At 46.9% G+C, this 25055-nt stretch overlaps 1 protein-coding gene across 1 annotated transcript in view; it reads left to right on the forward strand.

Moving 5' to 3' along the window:
- The first annotated feature begins 1574 nt into the window (after positions 1-1574).
- The window catches only part of USP18 (ubiquitin specific peptidase 18), a 33435-nt gene continuing 9954 nt past the window's right edge, over positions 1575-25055 (forward strand). The window contains exons 1-6 of the mRNA XM_075552291.1: positions 1575-1783; positions 17967-18192; positions 19625-19721; positions 21191-21336; positions 24434-24513; positions 24762-24908. Coding sequence (XP_075408406.1) covers positions 18030-18192; positions 19625-19721; positions 21191-21336; positions 24434-24513; positions 24762-24908 — 633 coding nt within the window. The 5' untranslated portion in view covers positions 1575-1783; positions 17967-18029. The remainder of the gene's footprint in view (positions 1784-17966; positions 18193-19624; positions 19722-21190; positions 21337-24433; positions 24514-24761; positions 24909-25055) is intronic.

A 25055-nucleotide genomic window follows, 5' to 3' on the forward strand; every position in this document is an offset into this window, starting at 1 on the left:
GAAGCAACAAAGTCCACAGAGAAGAAGCACACAGCCTAAGCGAATACAAGGTGTTGAACGGACCAGGTAGCAGACACCAAGGAAGAAAAATCATCATTGTGTGATCACCTTCCTCACATAAACGCTGAAGACGAATGTGTGCATAAGTAAGTGTGGTGAAGAAGGCTGATGGTGCCCGGCTATTGAGAGATATAGCATCCGGGGACTTAAAGGCTTGAAAGTAACCAAGCGGCCATCTAGCCCAGAAGCAACAAAGCCCACATGGAAGCAGCACACCAACATGTGTGATCATGAAGGGCAGAGGGGACCAGGTTTCAAACAACAGAGGTGGGGGGGGGGAAACCACATCACCGTGAATGAGGGAGAGTGCGTGATGGGGACCCAATGCCCATCTGCAGACAGCTGGACATCCCTTGCAGAAGGGTAGTGGGGAGGAGATGAGTCACTCAGGGTTCAGGATAGCAACAATGAAACTTAAAGTCTTCCTCTAGTTCTTGAATGCTTCCTCCCCCCCAATTATCATGACCCCAATTCTACCTTGCGGACCTGGTTAGACCAGAGGATGCACAGCGGTGCAGTAGGGATCTGGAAACACAGGGGATTTAGGATGAATCAACCCCTCAGGACCAGCGGTGAGAGTGGCGACACCGGGAGGGAAGGGGTTGTAGAAAGGGAGAACCGATCTTGGGGATCTATGTGTAACCTCCTCTCTGGGGGATGGGCAATGGGAGGGTGGGTGAGGGGAGACGCCGGGCAGTATAAGATAAGATAAAATAATAATTTATAAACTATTAAGGGCTCAGGGGAAGGGGGGAGCAGGGAAGGAGGGGGAGAGGAAAAAAAGGAAAATGAGCTGATTCCAGGAACTCAAGTGGAAGGAGAATTTTGAGAATGACAGGGCAACAAATGTATAAGGGTGCTTTACTCAATTGATGAATGTATGGATTGTGATAAGAGTTGTATGAGCCCCAATAAAAAGATTTACTAAATTAAAAAAAATGTGACACCCCCTCATTCTAAACCATCGGCCTATCTCTATAGTTATTTACATATCTCTTTCTCTACCTATTGAAAATCATGAAGCCACAAGACTATTTTCCAATTTCCAATCCCACAGCTACTTAAAAAACCATACCTGCTCTCCCTCCACACCCTGGCTCTGCAGAGCAGGATGACCAGGACAAGGACCTCGACGCTACAGGAGGACGTGACTCAGTACATTAAACCTGCCAGCCATCGGTTTTATGCCACCCTCTTAATGGAATGATCGTATTGAAAGCAAATATGCTGCCGTTTATTCTAGGAAATGCCAAGCGGTTGTCAGAAACATCCGACCTGCAAAGATTTGGCAAGGCTCAACGAAGAGGCGCGTATTCAAATCAGAGCGGCTATCTTTAAATGCTAAAGTGCATTGAAAGACCATCTGCTGCGGCTCTCACCGCTTCCCCTAGGTGACCTGCAAGCGCAGGCCTCCCACCAGTGCTGCATCCCGCCTCCCCGCCCTGCCGCCGGCCTCCCGCTGAGTTTCACTTTCCTTTTGGTGGAAAACGAAAGCCAGGGAGGCGCGGCGAAGGGGCGGAGGCAGCTCCCGGAGGCCGCGCGCAGGCAGAGCGCAGGCTGAGCCGGCCACCGGCAGCGGGCAGCGTGGGTGCGTCCCGGCTCCTGGCTGCGCCCCGCGCTCCGCGCCCCGCGCCGACTCCTCGGGTCGGAGCCCATCCGGGACCGCGCCGCCAGAGGCAGCTTCTTCGTTGTCGGAGCATCCAGCGCAGCAGAGGCAATTGAGGCAAGTGTGATAACCCTTTCGCCAGCGATCCTCCCAGAAAAGACACCCAACAGGGCTGTGTTATGTTACTGCGGCTTCGGACTAACTCAGGGGTTCCCCGGGGTTCCGTTAGCCTCATGGTCGCTCTCTCCAGCACAGGGATGGATTTCACCCCACCACCCTCCCAGGCGAATCGATTTACGTGGTTTTTTTGTGTGTGTGTGCATGCTTTTGTGTCAGGTTAAAAAAAATCACGCAAGTGTTGTAGGCTTATTAAAAAAATGCAAACAAAAGTATAAAATAGAAACGAAGCCTTCACGCTTCAACTCAGTATCGTTTATGTATGTGGACGCCCCCAGGCATTTTTCTGTACCCAAGTCTTTGAAAACCATAGTGAGAGCGTTCTGGACTATTGCTTTGGAATCTACTTTGAGCATCATTTTGTGGCATGATATATAAAGAGGCCAATCTCATTAAAAAAAAAGATCGGTAATATGGGAATCGTATCAGTGATCTGTTCAGCGGTTCTCAGCCTGTGAGTCCCAACTCCTATGGCGTGGGGGGGGGAGGGGGTCCAGCGACCCTTTCACAGGGGTCGCCCGGTTCATAACATAGCAAAATGACAGTTAGGAAGTAGTGATGAAAATCAGTTTGTGGTTGGGGCGTCCTCACAACTTGAACTGTGTGAAAAGGTGGCCGCGTTAGGAAGGCTGAGAACCACTGGTTTACATGGTGCATGAACATTGAGGGTATTTTCAGTTTTCACAGTTTTGAATGCTATAGCAGTAAATATCATTTTATGGACTAAACAAAACCCAGCTGCCCTGCAGTCTATTCGACCTTAAAAATGAATCTAGAGGGCAGAGAAGAACTGCTTAAAGGAGCAATCTGCCTCATTTTCCTCCCATGTAGTGGTTAGTGGCTTTGAACTCCTGACCTATCCATTAGTTGCTCAGTGCTTAACTCCCAGCACCAGCAGGGCTCCTCCGTTCTGTGCACATTCATACAAATATACGGCCCATGTGAAGGAGATGAGCCAGCCAGGGTGCAATATAGCACTGATGAAACATACAGCTTTCCTCTAGTTCTTTCATGCTTCCTCTCCCCCCACCCACTATCACGATCCCAATTTTACCTGACAAGTCCCGCTAGACCAGAGCATGTAAATGGGTACGGATAAGAACTGGAAACACAGGAAATCCAGGACAGATAAACCCTTCAGGACCAAGATTGAGAGTAGCCATACCAGGAGGATAAGGGGAAGGTGAGGGGAGATAGGGGGAACCTATTACAATGATCTATCTATAACCCCCCTCCCAGGGAGATGGACAACAGAAAAGTGGGTGAAGGGAGACATTGGTCAGTGTAAGACATGAAAAAATAATAATAATAATTTATAAGTTATCAAGGGTTCATCAGGGACGGAGGGTAGGGAAGGGAGGGAAAAAATGAAAAGCTGATACCAAGGGTTCAAGTAGAAAGAAAATGTTTTGAAAATGATGGTGGTAACAAATGTACAAATGTGCTTGACACAATGGATAGATGTATGAATTGTGATAAGATTTGTACGAGCCCCCAATAACATGATTTAAAAACAAACAAAACTAAAACAAATACATGGTCTATTTGTGGGAAATAGCTAGAAGTGGAATTACTGACTTCATGGACTTGCATATTGAAAACTTGGAAAGATTCAGTGCAATTGTGTCTCTTAGAGTAATTTAGTTTTAATTCCTTTTTTCCTCCGCCCCCCCCCCCTTATGGAAGAAGGGCTAAATTTAGCCCTAGAAACAAATATCAGACTCCATTCTGTGCTCCCTAAGAATCTAGAGTTGAAAGCACTGGGTAGATAAAACAGAAGGTTTAACTTTGCACCCGGTAGTGTTGAGGTTGCTATGCTTTGCGATGAGGCCAGAAAATGAGGCAACTATTTTAAAGCATTCTTTTAAAAATCCATGGGGTGGGTTCTTGTTGGTATACTGTGCAGCGGGAGGCAGGGGATTACATCAGTAATCTAAGTCACTCAACCCCATTCACCTGCGTTTGCTTCAATTCTTAATGATTTCTAGTAGCTCTGGGCTGCCTTTTTTGTCCATCCCTCTTCCTGCCTAATCTTTCAGTCACCATGGGGTGTAGGGACTGTGGGGGGTAAAAACGGCAAACAAGGCTTCATTGGGGGCACCTCATCCACAGTCGGGCTCAAACACCAGGAAAAATGTGAAGATGGCACAGGACCAGCCAGAGTGTCCTTGTGCTTGTGCAGACGGTCTCTCTGAGTCGGGACCAGCAACTACAAACATCCCTGAGTGGAAATCTCTACCCCACCCCAGAATCTCAGTCACTTCCCATGGAAGGATTTTTTTTAATACATTAAAAAAAATTGTAGTGGACACATACTTAGCAACACATTGGCCAGCACAACAACGTCTACATTTTGTTGATTTGTTTAGCGTTTTTTGTGGTATATGATCCACCTATCATAATTTAGTGGTTCAGTCACAACCAAGAGGGATTGCATAATCATCATCACAATCAGTTTCAGGACAATATCTTTATTCTTGTGCTCATTGTGATTAGCTCTCCATTTCCCTCACCTCCCCCAGGTATGTATAGGGCTGCTTATCCAAGGTCAGCAGTTCGAAACTACCAGCTGCTCCTCAGGAGACAGACGAGGATTTCTATTCCCCTAAAGAGTCTTAGTGTTGCGGGCGCTCCGCACGGCGAGTTCTGCCCTGCCCTATAAGGTCCCTGTGAGTTGGCATCAACTTGATGGCAGTGAGTTTGTTCATGTTGATCCCCTGACATACCATGGGAGGATTTTGAGAAATACTCCTACCCAGTAGACTTCCTTGCCAGGTAGTGAGTTTTTCTCTTCTTCTCTGAACAGGTCAAATAACCACAGAGACACACACATCATATTTATTTTTCAGGTTACCAAAGTAGTAACTGCTCTTCAACTTTTGTCTAAATCACTGTGGTCTTGGGAGAGAGAATTCTTAAACTCCTCTGTCAATCGTGGATCCAATTGCCAGGTTCTAGAGCCACTGGACTTTCCCAATGGTGTGCTGCCCCTGCTCAGAGACCCGTGATGGCCCATTGTTTGGACACAAAGTCAGAAATCCCTCCGTGGGCTTCAGCCCCGCAGGATCTGGTTCTCTTCTGATTCTCCAATCCTGACCCGGGCTGATTTTTGACGGCGGAAAACCAACTGGATTATGTGTGTTTACTCTGAAACACCCTGGTATGGAATGAGAGTCTCAATGAGACATGGTCTCTCAGCTCTCACCGCCCTGGACTCATAGCGACCCCCTGGGGGTTTCCAAGGCAGCAACTCTTATGTCTGGGAGCAGGAAACCCAGCCTGTCTTCTGTGGAGTTGCTGGTGGTTTCCACCTGTGTGTCTCTAGCGGTGTTGCTGCTGGTTTTGAGCAGCTAATCAAGTCTACCCCGTAACCACTATGCTACCAGGGCTCCTCAAAGAATCGTGGCACGAAATCCCAAGCCCACTGCCTAAGCATCGGCTCCTGACAGCTTTACAGGACAGACCAGAGCTGTCCCTGACGGTTTCCAGGGCTGCACAGCCTCATGGAAGCAGACTGCCACATCTTTGTCCACTTGACCTTTGATTTGGCGAGCTCAAATAGCCAACCTTTTTAGTTAGCAATCCATGCTTAACCACTGCGCGACAGGGTCACCTGACAGTGATACTAGGAAATATCAAACAAATCCAAGATTGTGGTTTCAAGGTATTTAACATTCTCCACAGAGAATGTTTCTTCTGCTCATTGAGTAGGACATAATGTACGGAAATTGTCGGAGAAAACGCTAAAATGGTGGAAAAGGGTGTCCTTTTACGTTGGACTTCCCCTGCGTGTCCTGTCCATGACCATTTCTCAAGAAGCGTTGAAGACAGAGGTCTGGGTTTGTTGGTTTGCATGACGGGCTGGCCTGGCAAGGCAGGGTGGTGGCTTAAATCATGTTCCCAACATGATCATTTTGTTCCTCTGATAGCATTTAAAGTGGGAGCTGCTTTCTCTGCGGTGAGTTTCATGGTGGGGAAAGAGCCCAGTTAGAGACTGGGACCACCTCAGGCTTCCCTGGGTCATGCCCCCTGCTCCTTTGCAGCTTTTCTGAAGACTGTTTCTGTAGCCACGTGGTGCCCCTTCCATCTTCACCTCTCCCCCTGGTACAAGCTTTAAAGGGTACAAGCTTCAGGAAGGTGGAAGTGAGCCCGTTCAGTATTTTGGGGCTGCACTTTTTGAGCCAGAGGCTGGGTTTGGATATGTGACCGTCATCCCTGGTGGGTGCTCCTTGCTACCTGTTGAGTTTCACTGCCTCCTCCACCCTCTTTTCCTTTCCCTCCCTCATCAGGCCGCCGTTCAGTTTCACTTTCCTGCCCTGCAGGGCCAGGCAAGGAATCGTTTCTGGTAAGCACACTTTACATGTGTCTATATGTCTTAGGGGGTGTGGTGTGGAAGACGTCCTCCTGGTTAGTCATCATTTACCCAGTGAAGGTACAATTCCACGTAGAAAGATTTCGCCCCCGTGGGTGACACTCACCCAGGTGACGTCTCGACATTCACCTACCTGTGTCCACTCTGTGATTAACCCTGAATGGTGCTGTGTTTTTCTGTTGTTACTTTGGACCTGGCTGGCCAGCCTGCCTAAATGGTACACTCCACTGGGTTTTCGGCCACATTTTGCTGAATGAAGTATTTTCTCAGTCAGGCCTTGTCAGAGGGCAGGACAGTGTCTCCGGGGGACGCAGCCTCCTCTGGGCTGGCTCATCAGAGTGCCCTCGGGAATGAGCTCACTACCCTACTTCTGGCTGATGGAGGTGCCTGCTGCCCCCATTCCTCCTTCAACTTAATTCTACTCCCCTGTCTTGGCAGAAGCAAAACTATTTATAGTCACTGAAAATAAAAATTTTACCGGGGAAAAAAATGAAGAGATTACTTGTCATTTGGTCATTGAACATGGTACGAGAGTGGGCTTCAAAAAGTTCACAGGGAAACCCCGCTGTCTTTTAATTCAACATTTCCAGACTTTTGGAGTCCTCTCACAGATAACACCTACTGTTAACGGTACTCAACCTCAGATGTGTTCTTTGCCTCCACACTTTACAAAAGAATTAAAAAAAATTTCTCTCTAACATGTCTTATTATTCCTAATTCATTTTTTGGTGGGGGGAGCATCTTAAAATAGAAATTCTCTTGCTATCAAAAGGTTCCTTGATCCATATGAAATCTATTCCGCTACGTGAATGACTGCTTATTTTAAATCGCGTGTTAAAATAGGAAATCTGGAAAACCAGAGACTATAAGGGACAAACCAGAGTCCGGGTGGCGCAGTGGTTAAGCACTAGCTGCTCACAGTAGGTCGGTAGGAGAGCTCTGCCCATCTACAGCTGTAAGAGTCCCAGTACCGCAGAAGGGGCGTAGCTGCCCTCCTCTGCCCTGATGTTGCTCTCTCTCTCTCTCTCTCTCTTTCTCTCTCTGTGTTTTTGAGGGGAGGAGATGCTGCAGGTAGTGCTGCAGCTGTTGAATTGAAAAATAAAAGGGGGGGGGGCTGCTTTCATGTGTAGCAGTTGACGGCGACAAGATAAAAAAATTCCCTTTAACATTAACTGAAGGAACCAAGCGACTCTCTCAAGTAAGGGAGAATTTCATATGCGGTTCCCAGCGTATTTCACTCAAGTCTGCTGTCACGACTTTTCTAGTCAAGTAAGAGTAATGCCCCCTGAGTAAACTTTTACAGTCTCTTAAACAGATCTTTGCATATAGCTTTGCTTGCTCATGACTGTCGTAGTTACCTAAAGGCACTGTAGTGTAAGCATCACCGATAGGTGGCCTTCAAGAAGAGACATGTGCTTTCTCCGCGCTCTGAAGGCTGAGTCCAAATTAGGGTCTTAGATAATTCTTCCTTGTTGGTAGCCCTGAACCTTCTGTGGGGGGAGGACCCTCAGGTGATGCCTGTCTTCCTCCATGTGTCTGTGTCTAATCTGCTCTCATAATTATACCCCCAAAGTGATTAGGTATAGGACCCATGGATTTGAGTCTGACCGCATTGGCAAGTTATACCCTCATATTATCTATGTGGCAGCTCTTCTTCATGTAGTGAAAAGAGATGGACCAGTTTTATTTTTTTCTGACTTTTCCCTGTCTTGTACCTCCCCTCCTCACACCACTCACTCCCCACCACAACCAAGTCTAGGGGCTGCTTATGATCCATCTGATTTGGTCACTATGCCATTGCTGAAACATCCCCTGTGGACTGTATCCGACCAGGCTCAGGTCTCGTGTCCACACCTCTGTGGTCAGGGAGTCGGTGTGGGTGGCTGGGGTGAACCCAATCCAATCCTTGTGGTCTGGGAATGGGCACGAGAGGTTTTGGAAAAGAAAGGTGAGTCTGCTACCATAAAGAGTGGGGCTGGGTTGTCAGAAATGAGGGGTGCCCCAAAGATCACTTTAAAGTTCTGGAACATGTTACCAAATTGGCTTCTCCGTGGCCGTGCCAGGAGCAGGGTCTGCGATATCAGATAGTGTGTGCAGTGGGCAAAGCTGGCAATGGCTGGCTGGACCCGACATAAGAGAGTTCTGTCTTCTCTGTCTACACAGAGGGAAACTGCATGTGGTTTCCCGCCGATGACTCGCTCAATTACAAATCAAACAGTCGGCGACCCTCGCATCTTTAGGACGACCGATGGCGAAGACCAGCGCTGTGCAAATACTCGACGGCAATTGTTCCACATGTAGAATTTATGTGGAAGCCCGGTCATCGCCTTCCACCCGATTCTTCCTCCGGACTGGTCTGGAGCAGGGCTTCTCAGATTCAATATGCAAATGAATCAACTAGGAAGCCTGTCAAAATCTAGATTCTAACTCACCCATCTGCAGGGCCCAGTATTCTGCATGTTTTCCTAGCTTGGCTTTACCCAGGATATTGGGCCCCCTGGCAGACCTGCTGAAGCAGATGACTCATCCCTGCCTTCGTGAAACTGAGGTTGCTGCTCCAGGGACCCGCCTCGCAGTAGCCAGGTGGTGGATCACTGGTTCCAGTCCTTGACTGAAACAAAAGGGTCTGAACCTCACAGTTCAAGATAACAATGGGACTTTCCCCCCTCTTTATTATGATTATTATTTTATTAATCATTTTTGGGGCGCACTTACAAATCTCATAACAACCCATCATTCAATTGTATTAAGCACACTTGTACATAAGTTGCCATCAACATTCCAAAACATTTTCTTTCAACTTGAGCCCTTGGTATCAGCTCCTCTTTTTTCCCCTCCCTCCCCCAATAATAGGATGTTTAATATTCAGTAATTGAGGCAGCACCTTGAAAATTACTAGGGGCTTCTGGAAAGGTTTTTTTGTTATATATATTCAATTTACTTGTTTACAGAAAGAATCTATTAAGTACAGGTTTCAGGGAGGAAATATTTTGTGCTATTTACATTTCATTTTCAAACTCTGCTCTAAACAAATTTAATTCTGGTCAGTATGACCAATGTTGTCATAGGTCTGTTGCATATAAAGCAAGCCTTCCCATCGAAGCATTGACAGTGAGTGAAATAACCTGGTTACGCTTCAGCGAAGACGGCCGTGGACGAGTTCTGGAAGTTTGTGCATGAGTTTATGGATTTATACATAGGAGCCCTGGTGGCATCCTGGTTAAGTACGGAGATGCTGACTGACAGGTCAGCAGTTCGAATCCCCCTAAGCAGCTTTACAGGAGAAAGTCCTGACCATCTGCCCCGATAAAGATCTCAGCCTGGTCATTCGGTGGGGGAAATTCTGCCCTGTCACATGGGGCCACTGAGTCTGAATGAGCTCCACACATCAGCTTTCTTTATATTCACGAGAGCACCTACCTATATTTTGACATCTCTTAGTTGAACACTAAAGGGCTAAGGGGGAAAATAAATGTCTAATAACAGTTGAGGCCATCTACCTCTTATCATTACTGAAATGTGCATGCGTGTCGGCGTCTTCCCCAGAGCCCATCCTGTGCACGAGGCTCTTCACAACCAGTTATCAGAGGAGAAATAGATGGGCTCCCAAGCAAAAGGCAACTTTGGTCTGCCTATTCCTTCAGGGGGTTCTGGATAAACTGCAGGTTCTGAGTTGTTCCAGTAATAGTATGAAGGTGTGGATGTGTGTGTTACTGTTGGAGTAGCCGCGTAAGCACACAATGCCTGCCACCTCACACTTAAACTACGTGTGCAAACCAACAAGGCTCCCTGGGTGCTGCACAGCATGCTTTCCATTGTTGGAGGGAGGTGACACTGACCTACGACTTTTCTCCGTTGACCACGGATTTCTGGTACATTTGGTCCTGCTCTTACTTTCCTGAACATACACCTGAAGCCTATGAACACAACAAGGCACGTGCAACAGGCTCCTTAGGGGTTGGCCCCACAATACATAAAACGACGGGGCCCCTTTTATGAAAATTAAGCGTTTCAAATTGGCAACCCACAAGAGCTGGGGTGCTCTTGAGTCTTGGCCTCTGGGCCGATGCACAGGTTCTACACTCAATGAAGTTTCACCTGCGTGTTTGTGAATCCTAAGACAGTCACAGCCTTCACACAGTTCTTCCACTGTTGATGACCGTTGTATGTCATTAACGTCTCTTTTCATTGTGAAGCTACAGCGAACACAATCACACTTCAACATTTTTATGTGCACAATCCAAGAAAACCCATGGCGTCAACCGTGCAGTCTAATCATCGCCAGCGTCTGTTGCTAGATTTTCCGTCATCACTAACAAAACCTCGATCCTCCTTAAATGACGTTCCCACCTTTCCTTGCTCCTGCATCCCTGATAGCCACTGTTATACTCGAATCACCTAACAATGGCCTACCCTAGGTGTTCACAGTACAGATAGGGGACATTGACATTTTGAAAATGGGGTTTCCAGTCCATAAGTATTTCTTCAATCAGATCCTTTCAGTCAAAAGGCAGGCAGAGAAGCCAGGCTGAATTCATCATTAGCCCATCACGCCATTCAACTGAAGGATTTGCTTTTGTTCCTGCCTGTTCATGGCCGATGTACCTGGTGCAGAAGCAGCGCATTTAAAACTACTCGGTGTGTGCACAGCAGAATCTGTTGTTATTTCGAGGTGCTGCCAAGTCCTTGCTTTTCAACACTTTCAAGAGGCCTTGTGCAGCAGATTGACCCACTGCGAGGCATTGTTTGATCTCGCGACTGCTGCTTCCGTGAGCATTGACTGTGGACTCAAGCGAGATAAAATCCCTGAGAACTTCAGTCTCCTCCCCATTTACTATAATGTTACCTATTGGTCCAGTTGTGAGGATTTTTGTTTTTCTCTACATTGAGTTGTATTCCATACAACTGCGATCCCCGATCTTCATCAGCAAGTGCTTCAAGTCCTCCTCACTTTCAACAAGAGGGTGTCATCTGTATATCACAGTTGGTTAATAAACCTTTGTCCAATCATGATTCTACATTCTTTCTTCAAATAACCCATGTGTTTCTGATGATTTGCTCGCCAGAGAGATTAAATAAGTGTGGGGAAAAGAAATAATCCTGATGCACACCTTTCCTGATTTTAAACCATATTCCCCACACAAGTGCCTCTTGCTCTGTGTACAGGTTCCTCATGAGCTCAGAGAAGTGTTCTGGAATTCCCGTTCTTCTTAGGACCACCCATCGTTTGTTATGATCCACACAATCGAATGACTTCGCAGAGAATGAAACGCAAGCTGACACCTTTCTGGTACATTTTGCTTTCAACCAGGATCCATCTGAGGTCAGCAGTGGTACCTCTGGCCCTACAGCCTCTTCCGAATCCGGACCGAACCTCTGGCAGCTCCCTGTCAATGTACTGCCACACCATTCCAGGATGACCTTCGGCACCATTTTGCTTGCATGTGAAATCAATGATTTTGTTCCTCAATTTGAGGACTCTTTTGGGTCACCTTTCATTGGTACGGGTACAAATACGGATCTCTTCTAGTCAGTTGGCCAAGAAGCGCTCTTCCAACTTTCCTGGCATAGACAGGTGAGTGCTTGCTTCAGCATTTCATCAGCAGATTGAAACATTTCCATCTGAGCTTTGTTTTTTGGCTAATACTTTCAGTGCAGTTGGGACTTCATCCTCCAGAACCCTTCGTTCTTGATCACATGCTACCTCTTGGAATTGTTGACTATCGACTAGTTCTTTTGGGAAAAGTGACGGTTTTGCTTTCATCTTCTTCTGGTGCTCCAGGCATCATTCGATAGTTTGCCCATAGAATCCGTCAAGGTTGCAACTCAAGGCTTGAGTTTTCTCATGAGTTCTTTCAGTTTAAGATACTCTGAGTGTGTTGCTCTTTTGGTCTTCTAACTCTAGGTCTTTGCAGATCTCGTTATATTTTCCTTCATTTTCTTGAGCTGCCTTTTTGGAATGCTGTTCAGCACTTTGACTTGATTATTTCTCCCATTTACCTTAGCTACCCAAGGACTGAGAGCAAGTTTCAGGGTCTCTTCTGACAGCCACTTATATTGGTAGTTTTCCTCCCTGTGATCATTTGATTCGGTAACGCTGACACTCTTTAGGGGTTTCAGATGGTTTATTCTATTGCGTGTCATTTAATGTGTGTTCATTTGAACTTTCTTGGGACACTACTCCACATTCATCTTCACAAGCTGTAAAAGGTTTCCAAATAGGGATTTTTCTTGAAAGACTCACAGAAGATTGTCTGAAATGAAAGAAATTAAAACATAAATCCAGTTCTTGCACATTTGTTTACTCTTTTTGTTTTTAAATTATTTTTTTAAATTTTATTTTAATAATTTATTGGGGCTCATACAATTCTTATCACAGTTCATACATATACATACATCAATTGTATAAAGCACATCTGTACAGTCTTTGCCCTAATCATTTTTTTCTCCTCTTTTCTTTTTTTACATTGTTTTAGGGACTCATACAACTCTCATCACCATCCATACATATACATACATCAATTGCATAAAGCACATCCATACATTCCCTGCCCCAATCATTCTCAAGGCATTTGCTCTCCACTTAAGCCCCTTGCATCAGGTCCTCTTTTTTTTCCCTCTCCCTCCCCTTTCCCCCCTCCCTCATGTGCCCTTGGTAATTTATACCTCGTTATTTTGTCATATCTTGCCCTATCTGGAGTCTCCCTTCCCCACTTCTCTGCTGTCCCTCTCCCAGGGAAGAGGTCACATGTGGATCCTTGTAATCAGTTCCCCCTTTCCAACCCACTCACCCTCCACTCTCCCAGCATCGTCCCTCACACCCTTGGTCCTGGAGGTATCATCCACCCTGGATTCCCTGTACCTGCAGCCCTCATATGTACCAGTGTACAGCCTCTGTCCTATCCAGGCCTGCAAGGTAGAATTCGGATCATGGTAGTTGGGGGGAGGAAGCATCCAGGATCTGGGGGAAAGCTGTGTTCTTCATCACATTTGTTTACTCTTACAAATGCTCATGTACCAAATAATTTTACAAAAATAGAACTGATACAATCTTAACAGTGCCATGCTCCCCTGAATTAGTGTTTACATTTAATTCATGTTGTTAACCAGAAATGATGATAACACTCTTCATAGACATTAACACTTGCCATATCAGGACTCTGTGTAAGGTGGATATCTGCCAGAGAAGAGAAAACCTAAATATTTTCCATCCTTTCTAAGATGGAAAATGAGTGAGATCTGGGAAACCAAGGCAGTTCTGGCTATGAGTTCCAGCTCCTACAGGTTTTACTGTAATTAATTTATTCTCCCTTTCATGTTTGTGGTAATTTTTAATTTCTTTTCCACTTGGAGAGTTTTAAAAAATAATTCTATTTATTTATTTATTAAATCATACAACTCTTATCATAATTCATACATACATCAATTGTGTAAAGCATGTTTGTACAATCATTGTCCACATCATTCTCAAAACATTTGTTCTCCACTTAAGACCCTGGCATCAGCTCCTCATTTTTCCCCCTCCTTCCCCACTCCCCTCTCACAAACCCTTGATAATGTATAAGTTATTATTATTTTATCATATCTTCACCCACTTTTCTGTTGTCCGTCCCCCAGGGAGGAGGTTATATGTATATCCTTATAATTGGTTCCCCCTTTCTACCCCACCCTCCCTCCACCCTCCTGGTATTGCCACTCTCAACACTGGTCCTGAAGGGATCATCCACCCTGGATTCCCTGTGTTTCCACTTCCTATCTGTATCAGTGTACACATCTGGAGAGTTTTAAAGTAGTAATTTTGGACATAATAAGAATGTTCTTTGCAGTCATTACTATTTTCATTGGTTTATGTCTTCTGTGAAAAGCAGCCCCTTACACTTCAATGGAATGTCTGCGATATTGTCCAGGTAGAATGTTTGACACTGGTATTTGGATGCTGTTTGTTCATCCAAATAACCTCCCTCAGGTTTGTGTGGGCAACCCAAAACTACCCCTTGGTCATGCATCTGGAAACAGGCCCATGGATTTAGAAATTACTTTGAAGTGGGCACTTGGTCATTTGCCCTTCTGTAGATCAAAATCAAAGCTGAAGCCAAGGAGCAGATATGGGCTGACTATTGCAAATCTCTTTACACTTTGCACTCTCCATCCCAGCCACAGAGCTTTCACAAGTTTCCTGCTTCCCTTCAAGAGTTCCCCCTTTTAAAACAAACCTCTCCTCAAAAACCAAACCAAACCCCAGGGATAGACTCACTTCTCCCTTGAGTTCCATCCTGCTGAATATCAATCAACTCATTTCACTTGTTCACTGAGTTCTGATGGCCTCTCATACCCCCGCCTCCTCCACCCCCCAACGGAGTACACACTGGTGCAAAGTACTTAGGATTGTGTGTGAAATATTGGTAGCTCATGTCCACCGGAGGCCCCTAGGAGGACAGGTCTGGCAGTCTCCTTCCCCACACTCAGCCATCGGACACTGTGGAGGACAAGTCTGCTTTCACATGCAGGGGTGACCATGAGTTGTAGTCAACTTGATGACAGCTGTTTGGTTTTTTTTAAGTCAACCACTTTAAATGTTGCACACTTTAACCTGGTGATTCTAAGAGAAGGCTTCAAAACATTGGTAGAAAAATAGGAAAAGCCAATTAACTTTTTCCGTTAACTTTTGGTAGCCCCTTCCTGTGTCTGAGGATTTCTCCTGAGGGCAGTGATCAAGTCCGAGCTGAGTCAAAACTTTCTTCAGCCGGTGTAGCTGGTGGCTTCAGCAGGTCAATCTTTTGAGGATCGCAGCCCAGCCCTTCAACAGCAGGACTACCAGTCGCCCTGGTTCGCTTAGACATCGAGGAGAGGGCTGGAAAAACTTTGTGAGACTTTCTTGGAATGAAAAGCCAATGGGATTCTGAAGTCTGGAACTTCAACAAGTCTTGGAAAAATGCCATCATCTATGACTTCCACTTTTCCATGGACTTTTTAAAGTTTCCTCATGTGCACACACACTAACTCGCATGCGCACACACACACACTCTCTCACACACACGTTGTTGTTGTTCTTGGGTGCCATCAACTTGGTCTGACTCACAGCGATCATAAGTATATCCCAAACACTGTCACGTTCTGCGTCAACCTCAGGCTTATATTTGAGCCATAGCTGCAGCCATTGTGTGTTAGACAGGGTTCTCTAGAGAAACAAAACCAGGACACTAATAATTATATATATTTATATAGATAACATAAGAAATAAAGTTAATCTATGAAGCAGTACAAATGGCTCAGTGCAACTCACCCCTGTGAGACAGCTAGTACACTGGCAGTCCTTCAAGTCTTGAGGGCCGCCGGGTAGTCCTCTGTAGAGCAATTCAGGCTATCTGGACACAGGCAGCAAACAGCAAGCAGGTCACCAACAGTGAGCCAGATGACAGGGTCTGACAGTCCCCAGCTCAAGAGATGTAAATTCCAATGGTGTGGCGAAGCAGGTCTTGAAGCAACCTCCAATTACAGCGACACAGTCCACAGGTTAGGTGTCCCACAGGTAGTGTAGCTTGCAAATGGAGGCACAGAACTAGCAAGGCAGCTGCACACTTGTCCAATCATCAAAGAGCAGGAGACTAGAAAGGAGAGGCTCGCCGAGCCATTTATCTTGCCGCCCTTCAATTAATCCCACAGATGTTCATTGGTCATGTTGGCACATCAAACCCATGTATCACACACTGTGTCAGTCTTTCTCATTGAGGCTCTTCCTCTCTGTCGCTGCCCCTCCATTTTCCCAAGCATGAGGGCCTTCTCCACGGACTGGTGTCTCCTAATAATCTGTCCACGTCTGTGAAATGAAGCCTCTCCATCCTCGCTTCTAGGGAGCATTCTGGCTACTTGTCGTAAGACAGATTTGTCCGTGGTACTTTCAGTACTCGCCACCGGCACCTTCATTCAAGTGCGTCGATTCTTCATTGGGTTTCCTTAGCCAATGCCCAACTTTCACATGCATATGAAGCGATTAGAAACACCATGGCTTGGGACAGGCACATTTGAGTCCTAAAAATGTCCTCCCAGTTCCTAACACTTTAAAGATTTACCCAGTGCAGCACATTGTCTGATTTCTTGGTGGCTGCTTGTGGATCGAGACAATAGCAAAATCCTTACCAACTTCAACCGCCACTTAACCTGTCACCTGTTGGTCTGCTAGTGAGGATTTTGGTCTTTACACTGAGTTGTAACCAGTTCGGAAGGCTGATCTTCCTCACCAGGAGCCCCAGGCCCTTCTTTTCTGTCAAATTGTCACACTGTGGGGGCTTGTGTGTGGCCGTGATACTGGAAGCTAGGTCACCAGAGTGAATAGATCTAGTAGAGCTTCCAGACAAGGCTGACGACACAGAAGGGCGAGGCTGTCCAGTTCTGAGGAAGTAGTCGCTGAGGACGTTAAGATTAGCAGCGGAACACACACACACATATATTTACAACCCCCCCAAACCGAAAGTACCACCTACAGTCTCTGAGTTGATTTCACAGCGGTGTACTTGTTATTTTGTGTATATAAATGTGTATGTGTGTACAAGGAGACTTCAAAAATTCATGGAAAAATTGAATGAGAAGATAATGGAATTTTTCTTTGAACTTTTTGAAACTCCCTCCTATACAGTCTCTATGTTAGAATGGTAGGTTTTTTTTTGGAGGTATGTGGTGTTACCTCCAAAAGTGAATTCTTACACTGGACCAAGTGGATCTGATCCATAATCACTCTGAGCTGAACACAAATAACTGAATTTATTAAAGGGTCAGTCCCTGGGAGACACTCACGGTAACCCCAATTGTACCAGTGCTTTATGGTTTTATGGATTATAAGGCTTATAAAGTTTTTATATTCCCCTCCCCCTCCGGCCCCTCTTTAAATGTTAGTTGGAGATAACAAGCAGTTGCCAAAGTAATAAGGAAATGGGACAGGGGAAACATAGCATTGCTCAAATGTCACCTCCTCCCCCCCCATCAAGGGGCTACTGCCTACTGCTTGCACCTCAAAAGGCTCAGGGGAGTATTCACGACTCCTCTTTGCATGCCTAAGCGTGGGTCTCAGCTTTTACAGGAGTGGACAGGCCTGCTAGTTTGGACCAAGCTGACTGATTTTCTAATGGTTAATGGCCTACGCCCATCACAGTGGCACTGCCAGGTAAGTGTTTGGACTGCTACCCACAAGGTATAAGCCCATCAGTCTCTCTGAGGAAGTAAAGATTCCAGCCTGGGAGACCCTCTGCGTAGGGTCGCTGTGAGTCAGAATAGACTTGATGGAGGAGGGATTTGGCGTGGTTTTTGGAGGTCAGTAGGAGTGTCCCAGGAAGTCAAGGGTGTGGCGGGAGAGTCGTGTGGAAGATGCCTGTAAGAAGCTTTAGACCCCAAAGTGGCCGTTCTGACGAACTGTTGGGCACAGAGGGGCAGCAAGGAGACACCCCGGTTTTTGACACGCCTTGGTGGCTGTCACACCATTTGTCAGGGCAGAGCATCTGGGAGGAAGAGGACAGTCCAGTGTCAGGATGTGGCAGTCCATGCTGAACTTGTGATTGGAGAAACAAAATCAAAGGGAACGCTGTGGGACGAACGGTAGGGCTGACCGCTCTAGTGGCCATTTCCAGGCCGGAGGCTTTGTAAGCCAGTCCCCTCAAACGTTCACCTCACCCTAGCACTGGGCTCTCTGGACTCAGAAGTGACCACATGAATCCGGGTCCCCTCTTCTCTTATCCTTGCCTCCCTGTGGTCTGTTTCCAGGTGGTGCAGTACTGCAGATGGGCCAGGCAGCCGGGAGCCCCGAGGAATTTGGATTCGTCACTAATGGGCAAAGTGTTCACGTTTCTGAGACCAACCTGCCAGTCAATCCTGGCTGCGTTTCAGCCATCCCCAGAAGAATCTGTTGAGAAGAAGGAAGAGGACCGCGACATGAAGATGAGGAGGGAGCTGCTAAGAGACAGCCCCCGTGCCTGGGACAGCCCTCACGGTAATGCCTTCTTCCCGTTTCTCTGGTTGGATGGCTTTGCTCATCTGTAGTATCGCTTGGTGGTTAAACCTCACCAAACTCGCTGCCATCACGTCAATTCTGATTCATAGTGACCTCAGAGGGCAGAGAGGAACCGCCTCTGTGGTTTTCTGAGACCATAACTCTTTACAGGAGTAGAAAGTCTCAACTTTCTCCCAGGGAGAAGCTGGTTTTGAACTGCTGAACTTGTGGTTTGCCGCACAACGAGTAGCCCACATGCAGCCAGGACGCCTATCTTTGTGGCTAATGGCTCTTCATCTTTGGTACCCCGATCTCTGAATCTGTAAAACAGGGATGAGAATCCTAGCACCTAGCACTTGGGGTTCTGGAGAAGATTGAATGAAAGAATAGCAGCGCCTAGCACGAGTGACTGTCTTTGCTGACACACCTGAGCACTAGTCTGCTTGTAAGCAAGGTGCACCTGGTGACGCTGAAACAGAAACCTGTGTCTACCTGCTCTCCTCGGATTCTCCGCTTCCCATTCTCCTTCTCATAGGTCCCTCTGAGATGAGCGGAATAACCTCCCTCTTAAATCGCCCACCTTGTGGGGTCCCCTGGTCCCAAATCCAGGTAGGGAAGGAGGAGGCTGGTTGATATCCTAACTGCTTCGGGGCTGCTGTGCATCAGAATCAGCGACACAGCAGGACAGGGTAGAACCATTGTGAGTTCCTCCCGGCTTCCAGACCCAAGGGGTGCATTTAGTGTCCTGGACCTTACCCTAAGCTTTCTGCAGAGGTCCTCCACCTATGTGAAGACGTTTCGGTGCTCAGCTGCTAACCAAAAGGTTGGCTGTTCGAGTTCACCCAGAGATGGAAGGCAGGCTTGATGATGTACTTCTTTCCCCCGAAGCCAGCCATCAAACACCCAGGGGAGCACAGGTCTGTACTGACACACGATGGAATTGGCTTGCGGACAGCTGGTTAAGTGGTGGGCGTGGGCTGGGGTACACTGGCCGTAGACTAGCCTGGGGAGTTGGTCTCACCTCTCAGCCCCCATGATGCCCCTTTCGACTTGGTTCTGCTGGGAACAATCTGAATAGGGTGAATTCAGAGTTCTCCCATTTATTTTCTGTAAGAATAATATGTTTTCTTTTTAAAACATGTACTTTCTTCTGACCTCTTTTTTCCTAATAGGCTGTGAAGACCTTGACTGTTATTTAGCTTTTCAAAAGTTCCTGCTTTATATTTCATGATTTGACTTTTCCAAGATTCCTGCCTTATCTCTCTGCTCTAATTTGTTAATTAGTTCCTTGAGGGAAATCTTTGTCCTCTGACCATAGTCTACGATAGAATTTCCCTCCTTTAGTGGACTTCCAGTAAACAGACGCTTGGTTTTTGTACAGCTTCTCAGCTCGGCCCTGCCCACAGCACGATTTTTTCTTTTCCCTCTGTAGGCTTGGTTGGTTTACATAACCTCGGACAGACTTGCTGCCTCAACTCCCTGATCCAGCTATTCATAATGAACGTGAACTTCACCAAGATACTGAAGAAGTAAGGCTGTTTTTGAGGCTAGTAAACATCTATGCGTTTACATTTTCAAATCTTAAATTATCCAGAGTGACTTGGATTGGTCATGGTTTTCTTTCAAAACCTGCCAGAGAAGAGTCTGTGCTATACAACTGACTACGCGGTAGAATCACCTAGGAAGTTAAAAAGCAAGCAAATGAACAACCAGTCTCTTGCCAGGTCCCCCTCAAAGATATTGGATATCTTTCTCATTTGACCACTCTCAGTTGGTCTGGGTGGGACTCAGGCGTCGGTAGCTTTTGTTCCCCTGCGGGTCCCCACTCCCCCACTGTGATTCTACGGTGCCATCAAGATTGATAGTGTGTTAGCTAGGAGATACAAAGGGTTACTGTGTTGGAGGGTCACCTCAGAAGACAGGCCTCACAGCCATCTTGAGACTCGTTAAGATGGGTAACCCAGGTTTGGGGAGGGGATACCCTCCCTCTCCGAGAAGGCTCACAAAGATGATAATAAGTTTACAAAAATAAATCAACCATCAGCAATGTAATGGAGCACAGCTCTTCTCTGGCATGAAGGGTTACCGTGAGTTAGAACTGACAACTGGGTTTGGTTGAAAAGGAGCTGGGACGAGGTCACTATTAGAGTATAAGTCAATGGTAGGTCTGTGACTCTATTGATTCTCTCTCTCTCTCTCTCACACACACACACACACCCCACACGTTTGTGCACACCTTTCTCACCACTCATTCCTTAGGTCCTGCACATTCTCCTTTTCCCACTTCATTGACATGGAAACTAACAGATGCTTATAATTAATGAAGCTTTGCCAAAAGACCCTCTTTCTAACTGTATTTGCCTGTACATTTTGCTGCTTGACCCAATCCCTCGTCCGTTCATTTTAATGTGATCATCGGGCTGGGTGGATGAGGTAAGGCCTCTCTCTCCTCACCAAAACCTCTTTAAAAGCACTCATTCCTCATCCTTTCTCACTGTTGTTTCAGTCCTGTAGTTTTGGCTCTTAAATTTGAACTAATCTGGGGGTGGGGTGTGGTGCGAGGCAGGGGTGCGACTTCATCCTCTTGCATGTGGACATCTATTCGCTCTAGCACAGCAGTTCGCCCGCACAGTCGTTCTCAACCTTGGCTGTACCCACTAGAACCAGTTGAGGAATGTGATCATTCTGATAACTGGGCCCCGTGCCTAGGAATTCCGATTTAACTCCTCTGGGGAATGACGTGGGCATGGGGATTTTAAAACTCTTCCCAAGGGTCTAAGGGGGTTCTGGCGTAATACATTTCTTTTTATTGGCAAAACTCTATCTAACAACACGTGGCATTTGACACGTCCATTCCAATGGCACACATTCTGCTCATTGTGTTGTGTAACCACCATGGCTAGCCATTTCCAAGTTTCTCCATCACCCTGTACCCTGAAGCCAGAGATTTCCTCATTCGCTTGCCCCACCCCTTGTAACTGCTGTTTTCCTTTGTCAGGATAACAGTGCCCAGGGAAGTCGAGGCCCAGAAGAGAAGTCTGCCCTGCCAGTTGCTGTTGCTGCTGGAGAAGATGCAGGACAGCCGCAGGAAAGCCGTACAGCCCCTGCAGCTCGCCTACTGCCTCCAGGAATGCAAAGTGCCCTGTAAGCCCGGCCCAGAGAGGAGGGCAGGAGGGGTGTTCATGGGCAGGGAGTAAATCAGAGGACATTAGGTAGACTGTAGACTTCTGTATTGGAGGGCATTTGTGAAAATCGGGGGGGGGGGGAGAAGCGACACGTCTCACCATTTTTCCAAGTTGCAGAATGGATGCTATCAACCCACATACTAGTCTCATACTCATATGTTGTTGGCTCTCAGGAGCGTAAGCCAGCCTGAGAATATTCTGAAAGGCAGTTCAGCCACATGTAAAGAATCTCAAGACAAACAGAATGAAGGAACAGAAAGGAGAAACCATAGAACAAAAACGAATTTGTACGTGGATGAGCTTATTATCGTTGCTTTAGTTGGAGAGCGCATCACTCATCGCAGTCTAATTCCTAAGACCCCAGACGTATTTGGTCCACTGCCCACTTTTCAGAGAACAAACAAAAACCAAAACTCAGCGCCCCTCCGGCAAGGAAAGACTTTTGTACTATAGCCCATAACCCAGGATAAAGTGTAGATATCTGCTCCTCTGGATTGTTCCAGCACCACTCAGCAGGGAGGTGTGGCTCACTTTGGGAAACACGGATCTAATTTGACAACATTTTTATTATTCCCAGAAGAATCCCTGCGGCCATTCCTTATCCTTTCTCTTGTTTCAATTCTGTAGGTTTAGCTCTTACATTTGAGTTAATTTGGGGGTATGGTGTGAGGTAGGGGTCTAACTTCATCCTTTTGTGAGGGACATTCATTTGTTCTAGCACAATTTTCAGAAAAGAATGATCTTTCCCATTGAATTATATAGGCACCCTTGTTGAAAAATGAATGGACTGGAAGCATAAGCGTTTATTTCTGGATTCCCAATTCTAGCTCATCGACGTTTATGTCTGTCTTTACGCCAGCACCAGGCTGTCTTGATAGAGGTAGCTTTGTAGAAAAGGTTTGAAACCGGGAAGTGTGAATCCTCCAACTTTGTTTTCCCTTTTTCAGAATTGCTTTGTCTATTCTAGGCCCTTTGTATTCCCACACAAAGTGTAGATTCACCCATTTCTGCCCCCTCCCTCAAAAAAAAGCCATCTGAGATTTTGATAGGGAATGCACTTTCCCTGTGTGGCTCCTTCTAAGGAGCACGTCAGCTCTGAAACACGCTGTGGAGGTTCCGTCACCTGAGTTCCTGACTTCACAAGGGGGAGGGAAGGTCACCTTCATCAGCATCAGCTTCCTAAGGCCAATTCCTCTCAGGCTGAGGTCAGACTGCCTTCACCTTCCCACCTTCCCTCCCACAGCACGCTCTACTTCTCAGTTGGATTCAGTAATTCGTTGCAACGACCACATAGAACTCATAGATAATACGATTATGGGCTATTCCAGGGAAGTTAACAGGTTACAATTCAGGACTAGAAATGCTTAGGACACAGTTCTCTGGTCAGGCCAGGCTCTTTCCAGCTGTGTCCTTAGGCAGGCCTCTCTCTAGCCCTTGGTCCTGTGGCCTAGGCTCTGCCCTGCTTCGGCAATGTTACAAAGCTTACACCACTGCTGACAGATGCCCAACAGGGAACTGCACTCCACGCCAAGCCCCAGTCTGAAGCTCTGTGGGTCAGCAACCTTAGCTTCCCAATTCAGTGCCTGGAGGCACCTCACTTGCAATGCAAGCCTCTTGCTTGAAGGCACTCGGCTTTACTCTTCCATGAGCCAGGGAGCCCCAAACAGGGTCTCAGCCTTTGGTTCTGCTGCTTCTCTGCCGTCACTCTGGTACCACAGCTTTCTGTCCTTGGATCAAGGAGGTTCAATGTACAGGGATCTTGGGGTCCAAAAGATGTGCACCACTCCTGGCCTTTTATTCTTGATCCTAGTGAGATCTCCACCCCTTTGGGTTTCAGAGATGGTTCATTAAAAAACTCAGCAGGATGGCAAAACTGACCAGTCCTCTTGTTAGATTTTCAATCCCAAATGAACACTGCTAATGATCATTCACAAGGGAAGCATATAATTATAGCAGTAGCTTCTCTCACCTTCTCTTATCCAGACCCCCCCCCCCCACCGGGACAAAGCTGTGTGGTGGGAATTGCAAAGACTGTGGCTAGGAGAGCCGCCGCATCACACATCGCACGCCACGGCAGCATACTCTCTCATTTTAAAAATCATTTTATTGGGGCTCCTACAGCTCTTATCACAATCCACACATCCATCCATTGTGTAAAGCACACTTACGCATTCGTTACCCTCATCTTCTCACAACTCACTTTCCGTCTGCCTCCTGCAAACAGCTCCTCATTTCCCTCCCCCCACCCTCCCTGCACACTGTCTTAACAATACTACACCTTAGGAACTATTGGCGCCAAAGGTCGTTCCACTCAGCTATGTCTGTGACTCCTTTTGAAGACTGTTGTAGCTTTCCTTACACATGTCTACTGCTCCTTGAATTGTGTGTGTTCCTACGTTTTTGATTCTTTTGATGCCATTGTAAATGGAATGGCCTCTGTAGTCCAGTGCTAGTGTATACAAGGGCATAATGGACGATGGCTTGGAGCTCCTTGCGCCCCTCTTAGCTATCATCTGGGACACTGAGACAGTCTTTTCCTTTCTTACTCACCCAGACACTGTTTTTGTGGCCAACCCGGATCAGATATCAGCACTGGGACAACTGCTAGACGCTAGCAATAGGGTTGTAGGGAGGAGGTGGCTAACATCACGTACAAAAGGCAGGTAAATGCGTGGCTGGTCAAGATCAGAGTTATAATAATGGATTAGGTTCGGTGCAGAAGAAATCTACTATTGGCTGTTGGTTCCATGTAGCTGGGTCCAGCCAGTGAGGCCGGTGGGGTTGGGTTGTAAGCAAAGGCGGAGGGACATGTGGTGCGCAGTCCGAGGATACGAGTGTGTGGGATGGAAGCTCAGATGGTAAAAGGAGTTTCAAAGGACCAATGCCAAGTGTGCTTTCCATGTTTGAGCTCTTACCATGTAGTAGAAACTGAGCCCCCTAGGGGGCGGAGAAGGCCTTAATGGCTGTACATTTGCATCTAGATGGCTAGGGCGCAGGAGTGGGGGAAGGGTGGCTGGATGCTTCACTAATCGGCTGTGGCTTTTCTCTCTGGCCAGTATTTGTCCAGCACGATGCTGCTCAACTCTATCTCACAATGTGGAATCTGATTAAGAACCAAATCACTGATGCGGACTTGGTAAGAGACCAGAGAAGAGAGCTCAGAAGCTTAAGAGGCTGCTCATGTCATCCAATTCTATTAGCGTTCATGAAGTGCAGAGGGAGGATGAAAAGAGATAGCCCCCGGAAAATGCTTATTGCTGTTCCGTGATAGTATGATGCGTCATTCTTCTTGCACCTTCGTGGGCAGGATAGCTGTGTGGTGGGTGCACCTCCTGGCTTGCAGCTGCGGTGTTTGTCTTAGCTCCCCCTCTGGCCCTCTTACAGGCGGAGAAGCTGCAGGCCATGTACATGATCCAGCTGAGGGACTCCTTGTTCTGTCTCGAGTGCTCCATGGAGCGAAGCAGAAACAGTAACATGCTGACCCTCTCCGTCTCCCTTTTCGATGTCGACTCAAAGCCCCTGAAAACGCTCGTAAGAGTTTTCTCTTGGTGAATTTGGTCCCCTGCAACCTCATGTGGCCACTGCCCCCTTGCTTCTTTGGCTTTTAAAAAGACCCCTGGGTTCAAAGCCCCTCAGCAGCGCCACGGAGAAAAGGCCTGGCCCTCCGTTTCAGTAAAG

The sequence above is a fragment of the Tenrec ecaudatus genome, chromosome 6 (genome assembly GCF_050624435.1).
Source record: "Tenrec ecaudatus isolate mTenEca1 chromosome 6, mTenEca1.hap1, whole genome shotgun sequence".
In the NCBI taxonomy this organism is placed as follows: Eukaryota; Metazoa; Chordata; class Mammalia; order Afrosoricida; family Tenrecidae; genus Tenrec; species Tenrec ecaudatus.